This window comes from Anopheles merus, chromosome X (assembly GCF_017562075.2).
Source record: "Anopheles merus strain MAF chromosome X, AmerM5.1, whole genome shotgun sequence".
Lineage (NCBI taxonomy): Eukaryota > Metazoa > Arthropoda > Insecta > Diptera > Culicidae > Anopheles > Anopheles merus.
This window is the reverse complement of record NC_054081.1, coordinates 7,207,172-7,217,831: the sequence shown is the minus strand read 5'-3', so window position 1 is coordinate 7,217,831 and position 10,660 is coordinate 7,207,172. Positions and strand designations below refer to the sequence as shown.

At 49.6% G+C, this 10,660-nt stretch overlaps 1 protein-coding gene across 2 annotated transcripts; it reads left to right on the top strand.

Annotated features, from left to right (window-relative positions):
• The first annotated feature begins 3,302 nt into the window (after positions 1 to 3,302).
• LOC121596552 (hydroxyacylglutathione hydrolase, mitochondrial) lies at positions 3,303 to 4,655 on the top strand. Of its 2 annotated transcripts, XM_041921613.1 has the most exons (3): positions 3,303 to 3,439; positions 3,611 to 3,660; positions 3,725 to 4,655. In XM_041921613.1, exon 3 carries the CDS (start codon positions 3,775 to 3,777, stop codon positions 4,570 to 4,572), a length of 798 nt encoding a protein of 265 aa, XP_041777547.1. In that variant the 5' UTR covers positions 3,303 to 3,439; positions 3,611 to 3,660; positions 3,725 to 3,774; the 3' UTR covers positions 4,573 to 4,655. The 2 variants fall into 2 exon arrangements, with proteins under 2 accessions (XP_041777547.1, XP_041777538.1); XM_041921604.1 differs by having other exon boundaries at positions 3,303 to 3,660.
• Positions 4,656 to 10,660: the final 6,005 nt, after the last annotated feature.

Genomic DNA, 10,660 nt, shown 5'->3' with positions numbered 1-10,660 from the left:
TGTCTGCGTACTTATTCTGTACATTCGAAACACCAAATCAGGGCGGGAAATCCCGCAGTTCTCCCCTTGACGTTGTGTCAGCAAATGTGGCTTTTCGCCGCTCAAATCGTTCCCTCGCTTTGGTCCTTCGAGCCGGATTTAGCAAATGGTAAGCAAGTTCGCTACCAGACATGGAGTCGCAGAAGTCATACCACAGATCGGATGAGTGGTGCAGGTGGTTACAGCCGGATTAAACGAGATATGGTAAGTCGATCGAGTTGCCTGTAAGTGTTAGAGCAATACATACCTTATTTTGATTTATTCATTATTATATCTTAATACATCTAAAGCCTTCACCACTCGTAAGCTTGATTGAGCTTGATTGGACCGGAAAGAAAATGTCCAGTCCACACGAGTTTTGAATCCCCGACATTACAAAATCGAGCTAATAGAAGAAGGGCACAACAGGCACAACGGTCGTGGATAGGGACCTGTTGCCCCAGTGAGGCCATGTCTCTTTTTTTATGGAAAAAATCTGTATCTGAGTGGTGAATTTTAGTGAAATTTTAAACGAATTTCGAGGAGAAAAGGTCCTCGCAAAATATTGTTACTATTTTTTTTTTTTTTTTTTGTAGATGATGATGGCCTAACCCTTTTCTCTTCATAGGTTCCAGAGGAAAGAAATTAGCTTTAAATTGATTGTATTTATTACTGTAAATTAATCAAGTGAATGATATGAGACACAAGAACCTCACCAAGGAATCCAACACACCAAGTTCCATCATCTTCTATGACCTATGTACATAGACTACTTTCTCGAATCTATGAAGACTCTCAATGGTATTTTTATTATATTAATTCAAACTAAATTTCTAAAATAAACCTTTTCAGAGTTATCTAGTTCAACAAGGAAAAATAAAACAAAATTAAAATTGTAGAATGTTGGTTGGACGATTTTTTTCAGTATTCACTGTACCGGCCTCTTATGGAATTGGAATGTGTTTTGATTCACGATTCGTTTTATTGTATCCAATATATGTATTTATAACATTTCTCCACACCACAAGCAAGCTGTCTTTGTTAACTGTGGTGTTTATGTTTCCTATAACTACTAATTTTGTTTTTTAATTTAATCTTTTTTAAGATAATGCTATGAAATTGTTTGGAAATGGAATGTACGATTTGGTTCTTCAGGATTTATTATTTGAACAGGTTGAGAAACAACTGATATAATTTCATTAATTGTGTTTGTGCCGTTTATCATTTATTTATTTTTCAACGATCACAACTTTGTTCACATTATTTTGAGCTTCAAATTTTACTCCTAATATGAGTTTATCCGCTGGTTCTGTCATAGTTTGCACCACATTTCATAACCATTGATAGTATTTCTTGTTTTTCATGGTTTTTTTTCTTTGGTTTATGGTGTACCCAGGCACTACTTGTTATGAGAAGTTTGTTAGCATAATAATTTCTAACATTTGTGAAACGTTTACTCCTGAATAAAAAAAAAATCATGAAACGTAGCCACCATGTGATGAGACGTTTTGTGTAACATTTGTCTTTCTTTTCTTTTATTATTATTTATTTAATCTTCAACGAGCCGTATGGCCTAATTAAGACATATTTACCTTTTATTTGACATATTTTACTGGACTCAAATTGACCGTCCATAATTATTATTTGAATCTCAAAAATGCCATCGAAATGCGGTACCAGTGCAACTTGGAAACAGTATTGCAAAATTTGTACATTGCGAACATGTGCAACTAATGGAATTACCAAACGTATAAATTGCTATTTAGATATTTTGTTGTTACTCGTTAAAATGATCCGATTACAGAGCTACGCTACGAAATTCCAAGGATCCCCTTTACTATGAGGTTCACACCAAAAGAACTCCAAATAATCCAAAAGATAAAAGATGAGAGGTAAACCTAATTCAAATCAGGAACTGCTCGCGACATTAACATTAACATTCCTAACATCTAAACCAACCCTATGACGGTCCGGGAACCGATTACAAACCCACATTGATTTTGGACCTTATACTGAGCCTATACCGGTACTGGAATCGATCATAAACCCATTCCGACCATGAACTTGACACTGAATCCATACCGGCCCTGGAATCGATACTGACCCCATACCGGTCCTGGAACCGATTACAAACCCACATTGATTTCGGAACTTATACTGAACCTACACCGATACTGGAATCGATCATATACCCATTCCGACCCTGGAGTTGATACTGAATACTTACTGGTCCTGGAATCGCTACTGAACCCATACCGGCCCTGGAATCGATACTGAACCCACACCGGTACTGGAATCGATCATAAACTCATTCCGACCCTGGAGTTGACACTGAATCCTTACTGGTCCTGGAACCGATACTGAACCCATACCGGTCCTGGAACTGATTATGAACTCATAACGCTCCTGGATCCGATTGTAAACCCACATTGATTTCGGAACTTATACTGAACCCACACCGGTACTGGCACACTGAATCCATACTGGTCCTGGAACCAATACTGAACCCATACCGGTCCTATTGCTGTACCTTTACCAATCCTAAAACAGCTCTCAATTTGTTTCCGTTCCTAGAGCTGTACCTAGACCTGTTCCGGATTCGGAACGAAATGTGTACCTGTTCCCAGTCTAGCCCAGTCCCAGTCAACTGATATAGTTCCTGTACTAACCCAGTTATTGATTCTGCTCGTCAACGAGTAATATCAGCAGTACATGAGCATCCAATAACAAGTAAGTAAGTAATAACAGCAATTATCCACTTATACGCGATACTTAATGTACGCAAAGTCGCAGTACACAAATGTTTTCAACTTTATTCCTGTGTTTTAGTTTTAAAACAAATGTAATTTGTATGTTATGCTCTTTTTCATTTAACAAACACCTACAAACTATGGTTTACTATGTTTGCGTACAAAATAACCTGGTTTTGCAGTTGATATATTTTATTTTCCAATTTCTGTTTCGGTATTTTTCCCTCGACCCATGACTTGGTATTGTAAACGGGTTCTTCAAAAAAAAACGTAAAACTGAAAATACACTTTATGACCACTCATGGAACAACGACACCCCAGTGTGGGCATGAAGCCAAGCTCTGTTCCTGTGATATATGGGAATAAAAAAATTGGAGCATTAAATTGAAGCATAAAAAATATTCATGATACTTAAACTAATAATTAAATCAATCATCAGAAAAATAAAATGACGCAAATGAGAAATGAGAATCTTTTTTCAACCACCATCACAGCCCATAGTGCGCTTTAGCCGCGGCTGTCAAATTCACTGCACAACAAAACAAACAAACACCGGCAAATTATCACCACCAGTGCCCGGATTCGCCTTATCAACACACCCCACAGAACTGCTGTGTAATCGTAGGTACGGCGTAAAAGCAACAGCAAAAAAGCTAAAAACCCATCCCACCGTAAGTTAGCTGTCCGGCTTTGCCTTTGCGCCCCTTCACCAGCATCCCTATCGCCCCGTGTTGCTGTGGTGTGCGGCAAACCCGATGGGAGGTACCGCCGTTGAGATATACTAACTGCTCTGTGCCCGCTCTGCTTTTTCCTCCGCCGTGGCCGCGTATGGCGCTGCTCAGCTTTCTGCCCCACCGGCTGTCCCAGCGACTGACTGCCCTGTACTTTACCGGTAAGCACAACCGTGTTTGTTTTCCGTCAGTAGTGTGATTCCGTTTCCTGCTCCGGTTCCACAGTGTCCAGCTTCAGCCTTCAGCGCCGGCCCCGCACAACACAGACGACCGCGATGGCGAGCATGACGGTGACGAAGATACCCGCGCTGAAGGACAACTTCATGTACCTGGTGGTGTGCAATGCGACGCGCCAGGCCGCCGTCGTCGATCCGGTCGAGCCGGCCCGGGTGCTGGAGGTGGCCCGGGAGCAGGGCTGCAAGCTGAACCAGCTGCTCACGACGCACCACCACTGGGACCACGCCGGGGGCAACGAGGCGCTGTGCGAGCAGTACCGCCAGCACGCCGACTGGGGCCAGCTGACCGTGTACGGGGGCGACGACGAGCGCATCCCCGGCCTGACCAACCGGGTCGGGCAGGACGACACGTTCGCGATCGGGCAGCTGCGCGTCCGGTGTCTGGCCACGCCGTGCCACACCACGTCGCACGTCTGCTACTACGTCGAGGGCGGCGACCGGGGCGAGCGGGCCGTCTTCACCGGCGACACGCTGTTCCTGGCCGGCTGTGGCCGCTTCTTCGAGGGCACGCCCGACCAGATGTACGACGCGCTGATCGGCAAGCTGTCCGCCCTGCCGGACGATACGCGCGTGTACTGCGGGCACGAGTACGCGCTGCAGAACCTGCGCTTCGGCCACCAGGTCGAGCCGGACAATGCGGATACGCGCGCGCTGCTCGAGCGGGCCCAGGCCGCCGACCTGGAGGGCCGGCGGGCCCTCGTCCCCTCCACCATCGGGCAGGAGAAGCGCATCAACGTGTTTATGCGCGTGCACCAGCCGGCGGTGCAGGCGTACGTCGGCAAGGGCACGCCGCTCGAGACGATGCAGGCACTGCGGGCGGCCAAGGACAAGTTTTAGGCGCTGCAGTGTTTTTGTTTTTGTTTTTTTTTTGTTTCGGCTAACGGTTGAATAAAACCAATCCGGAACTCCAACAACGATTAGCGATTGCATTCGAGGTGTGTTTCACAACGAAGAACCGAAAAACCGAAGAACGACATGTAATGACGCTTGGTTTTATCGTCCGAAAAAAAAACACGTCTTCACTGCTGCTCCGGCCAGCACGAGCGCTCTCTCTCCTGCTCTCGGTTGCCTTTGTATTTATGTTTATGGTTATTTATGCCCACCAAGCTTCACACCCGGTCGCCGCCCGGCCCGTTCAGGGTTTAAGGTTTTATTGCGCGCTTCACTCGTTTTTCCCTCCCGTGCGCTGCACTTCGCTCGCCGCAGGGGTCATGCAACGGCTCGGAATGCGAAGGCGATCGCCCGGCCGGTTCGAAAAGTGTTAGCTGTTAACCGGTTCTGCAAAGCGCTTGCTCCAAACTACGTGGTTGAATTATTTTAAAGATGGAAATTGGAAATCACAATCATAATCCAATGGGCGATCGGGCGACAGGGTGTGAAGAAACGATTCGTAATAGCGGTTGGTTTTCAGTGCCTTTTTTCTTTAGGAATTCTAGGCGATGCAATCAGTAGGATTGCAACTTTTGGCGGATTTTGGAACCATCCTTTAACATCATCTCTCCGGCGAAGGCTTAAAACACGCAAACGCGTACCTAATTGTTTGGTGTACAGTCGTGTTCCTGCTCATGCTTACCATCTCCTCTAGCTGCAATTAAATTAGCTTAACTCTACTTCAAACGACCCGCTGATCTTGATGTCCAATCGTCTCATAAAACCCCATCGAATCAAAGATGGTTGCCGCAGTCGAATCAATGCGGGTTCGTCGTCTGCTTGATCTGCTTGCTGTAATATGTGATGTAATGGGGATTTTTGCGATTTGCTGCTCGTCATCGGGTCATGGGTCCTGCTGGCAGTAGAGAAAACAAATCTTCGGGTGATGGTGTCGGTCCGGGCTGTACAGGAACCAGGGAAAAAGGCTCAAATTACAATGATCGCTCAGAGCACCGAGGGGTGTGTCACCTAATTTCGAACGAAGCATTTCTGAAACAATAAAAAAAAGAAATGTCTTATGTCACAATGCCGTTGATTCTCCTCGAAAGGGATGCATTTATTTTATTTTTTGTTGTTGTTATCCTTTTTATGTCTATCTCACCCCTGCGCTTTTCTTGGTCGCCATATTTCACACTCTGCTCTCGATGGAGGGCTTCACTTCTAGCCGACGGAAACTAATGCCTCATCTCGTTGAGCATTCCATCGCTGGCATCAAGTGTAAAGCGTAAGCATAGTACACAGTGCTTGCACGACGCCCAGCAAAGGTGCCGTAACCAATAGCAACGGCGAGCAACCGTTGCGCTCGGGCCGTGCTCGCCGCGGGGCAATCACTTTGACACAAGCCTTCGTCGCAGCGAGCAGCACTTGAGCACCAGCACCGCCAGCCAGCCGTTTTGTACTCCGCCGTGCTACCCAGTGACCCAAGTGACCGTGCCCGCGCAGGACAGCAAACCGCCAGCACCGAGATGTCGCACCGGCCGACAGAGCAACAGCACCGAGCATCGCGCCAAAGCGCCCGGGCGTGCGAGTATCGGCGGTGCGTGCACCGCCGGGTACCGGTAGGCCCGCGCGAATCCTTCCAGACCACGGTGCACCACAAGCAGCTGCGCCTGCGGGCGGAACAGGACTGGCGGCGGCTGCACGCGCACGTCTGCCTGGTGCTGCGGCCGGGCAGCGCGCACCACGAATTCTTCCTGCACCAGCTGGAGACGCTGTGGCGGGAGCAGCTGGACGGGCGGCGGTACCTGCGCCCGAGCGACTACGCCTGGGTGCAGCACCACCTGAACGATCTGGTGAACAACATCGACTCGCTGGACCGGATGGGCCAGCTGCACCTTAGCGACCCGGACGTCGACATGGAGGTGGATCCGTCGCCGGAAGCGGAGCAGCCGGATCCGCACAACGACTCGGGGCTCGGCATGGCGGACTGGTACTGAAGTAACCCCAACATCCGGTACGGGGGCGGCGGCGCAAAGGGAGCAGGTGCCAGCGCGTGCGGGCGATGGGCGAGTGGTGCAAAGCGCTACACAAACTCGATGTAAATTTTTGGTGTGTACATATAATTATTAGACAACTTTTGGCAAAACACTGAACGCTTTTGGGTGTAGCGTGAATATAATAAAACAAAATAACTAAAAAATAAAACTCGTGCTGAGGTTGAGTTGTCTCTTTTGCTCGTTTACCCTTTTTTTTTGCAATTTTTGCTTCGCTCGGCCTGTGTCACGGTACGGCCCGCGTGACGTATGCCCTTTCCCGAGCGCCTACCCACACCGACACACACACACACACACCCGGAGAGGGGGAACACGCGGACACACACACGCGCGCGCTCGCGTTGAGAGCAAAAGAAAGATGGCCTCCCGTGTCCCGGAAGGGTCGCGCGTTTGCGTGAAATATTTGCATTTGTGTCAGCGCTTTTTTGTCTCCCTCTCGCGCGCGCGCGCGTTCTCTCGCCCGCCTTGGCCACTTTTAATGGAGCCACGCTCTATCCCTGTTTGCCGTGCGCTGGCACTGTTTCGCTCTTTCGCCTTCATCGTGAGCCACCAGGCGAAGCTGCTGCTCGGTCGCGGCGGGCCCCACAATCCGGATTTGTCACGAGTGCATGTGTGTGTGTGTGTGTGTGTTTGTGTGAGCAGGGCACTCATTGTTCCTCGTGCGCAATCGTTCAAGTCCGCTCGAGCCGGTCCGCTTATTTCCGTTTGAAGCGCTCATCGGTACAGTTCTACCATTGCTTCGGCCTGCTCCCGGCGTGACTGTTTGGCGTGTCAAAGGCAAAGCCTCAACCCGTTCGTGCTGCTGTTCCTGCATGGTGCTGGTGTTGGTGTGTTGCTGCGCGTGTCTGGCTGTCTGGTTCCTGCGGTGCGTGTTGCTGTGAAGGAGTCCGGCCCTTTATCGGCAACGAATTCGGTGACTGTTTGCTGTGTTCCTTACCCTTGCTTGTGTGTGTGTGTGTGTGTTTTGCCAACCCGTGAACCAAAACATCCGATCCGAAGGTGAGGCGAACCCCCCCCCCCCCCCATATGTGCGAGAGCCACCTGCAGTGCGAACGTAACGCGCGTGCCGTGCCGGAAGCGTCCTCCTCCCAGTCGCTGATCACCGCGTCCAGCGACAGCTTCGTGTCGCTCGCGTCCTCGACCACGCCGCTGCTGCTGCGGTACCGCCCGATCCGCGATGATCCGGCCCGAGAGGATCCGGCCCGCGCCGATGCTGTCCAAGGACGGGCTGGTGGTGGTCCTGCTGCTGGTGCTGCTGCTCATCTCCACGGTGGTGATGTGCGAGCTGCTGTGGCTGATGCGCCAGATGCTCGAGCTGCTGGGCGTGCTGGTCAGCCTGCTCGACCAGATGGAGCTGCTGGTGATGGTGGAGGGATATTTGAACCAGCTGCCGTCCCCGTCGCCGATGCCGGACGGCGCCCTGAATGTGACCCTCGGGCAAAGCCTCAGCGCGTAAGACCGGCCCGGCTGTTCGGGCGGATGGTTCGCCGTCTGTTTGGCGGGCGGAAGAAGCACCGGCCAGCGACGGCCAGCGACGGCGTGCGCAACGAGGGTGCGGGAGAGTGAGCGGCTACGGGGCGATGTGGCGACGAGATCATCGGGTGGAGCAATCGAAAACGTCACGTTTGGAAGAATACTGAAAATTTGTTTCTAAATTAAATTCTAAAACCAACAGCCATTTTGTAGTTCGTGTAGCGAAAGATATTGGCGAATTTCCTTCTGGTAAAGTTCTGTTTTTTTTTTTTGGACAATAAAAAATCATTTGGCAAAGAAGAAAAAAACCATTGTTTTTTTGTTAAACATTCTGTAGGTTTTGGGTTTTCTGCGTTGTTGTTTTTTTTTTGACATTTCCGTTGAAGGATTCCCTTTGATTGATGACATATCTGCTCCCTCTGCTCCCTTGACATACCTTCCCTCGGTTCCCTTTACTCATCTCTCTTCTCTCTATTTCTCTCTCTCTCTCTCTCTCTCTCTCTCTCTCTTTCCGAGAAAAAGGGAACGTTTGTTTGCGAATGCGGCTTCCGAATTTCGAAGGCATGCAGATATTTGATGCCCGTATGGGACAGCGGTGTCCAATCTGTTCACGACAGGCGGTCCCCGAGATACTCGGTACCTCTTACACGCGGATTTCTAAATTTGACAACTCTTTGAGCAAATTGTACTGATTTGACACATCCATTGTAAATTGCCTAATAATTTTCGTTTTGATTGAATATTAAGCACTATTACAAAAGCTTTGATGCGCGTGTGTGTGTGTGTGTGTGTGTGGTGTGTGTGTGTGTGTGTGTGTTCTTTGTCATTTGGTTACTTTCTGGGTTTGCAGACGAGCCAGAAAAAGTCACAAAAAAGTGCCCCATATGCTCCAAAACAAATCGTGCTCTCCGTGGTGGTGGTGTGTGTGTGTTTTTCCTGCTTTTTTGTTTCTTGCGGCATCTCTTTTGCAAACTTATCCGTCGCTATCCTCGAGCAACGACCGGCATTCGGTACGACAGTACGCAGGAGGGCTGGTTTTAGGTGAGTTTTATGTTTACTAATTGTTGGGGGGGGGGGGGGGGGGGGGGGGGGGGGGGTGGATGACGGGTGAAGCACTGGTTGAGCCTTGCTGTGGCATTTTTGTGACGTACATCTCGTACCTTTGCAACGTGTGTACCATCTGACAACGTTCAGTGTGTGCGTGTGTGTGTGTGTGTGTGTGTGTGTGTGTGTGTGTGTGTGTGTGTATCTGCAGACATTCTTCCAGCGCTATACAAAGCGGTGCCTGTGACATAATCGGCTGAAAAACAGAAAGTGTTTGACAGAACGATTGAATTCCATTCCGACGCCACTGTGGTCTTTGTCGTTATTCTCAGAATTTCCGCCTAATCCGCGAAGAGTGAACCGCCACGCACCACGTCAAAGGTAAACGAGCAGCGGGATAATGCAGAATTGTGCCACACACACACACACACACACGCACACAAACAAGTGAGATTTTTTACGCGTGAAGTGGGTGAGCCGTGGGAGGGGAAGAATGATAGATTAGTGTAGTGTACAGCGAGTTTTTGCAAAACGGCCCAAAACAGACCCCGGAACACATTTCCCCAAAAAAATCCCTTCGCCTAGTGGACGGCAGAGAATGTGGCGTAAGGGAGGGGGGGGGGGGGGGTTTGTAACCCGTGCACAAGCAGTATCCTTCCACCGTTGTGGCACGTTCACCTTGGAGCTGTCAAATCGGGTGTGTCAGTTTACAGAATTGCGTCAGAAGGTTAATGCTGTAGTTTACTATTTGCTCCAATTAGATTTTAATTGGAGTGCAAAAAAAAAGAAGACACATCGGGCCCGCTCGTCTTACGGCTTCCTTTACGCACCTTTAAGCCGTCAATCAGGCAGGTAGCGTGGAAGGTGAAAATGTAACGAATTTTGGGGAAATTCATCCCCCGATAGGCGCCATTACAACCAGCCACAAAAGCCGTCCTCACCGGAACCCTCGATTGTTTCTTTTTTTTTTTTTTTGTTTGTTGCGCTTCACAGATGTCGATGAAGCCTCGTCTGCCCCGGTTCGGGCGCAACAAGCACCGGTGCTTCCGGGTGCGGGCCCGCATCTGCCCGCCCGGCCGCATGGTGCACGGCTACATGACCAACAACCAGCAGTACGAGTACAACAACCGGCTGCTCTGCGCCCTGTTCGTCACCGTGCTGGCGGCCGCGATCCTCGGTCCCGTCCTCTGGCTCCTCGTCCGTGCGCTGTGCGCGGCGTGGTGATGCGGCGGCGACCGACAGACAGCAACAACCAGCGGAGACCTCCAGCGTTCTGCGAAAACGTCCCGATGTGTCTGTAGGCCCGTGTGGGGCACTAGTGCGGCGCTTCCTTCTGCTAGAGGGTGCAACATTTCACCAAAATAAAGCTGGATTAGTACAGTTGCAGCAGTAAGCAGTGGAGCCGTTTTTATCACCATTTGTCGGGGAACGTTACTGTGCTCAACTTACGCCCATCAAATATCTAGCTGCTGCTGGATGGTAAG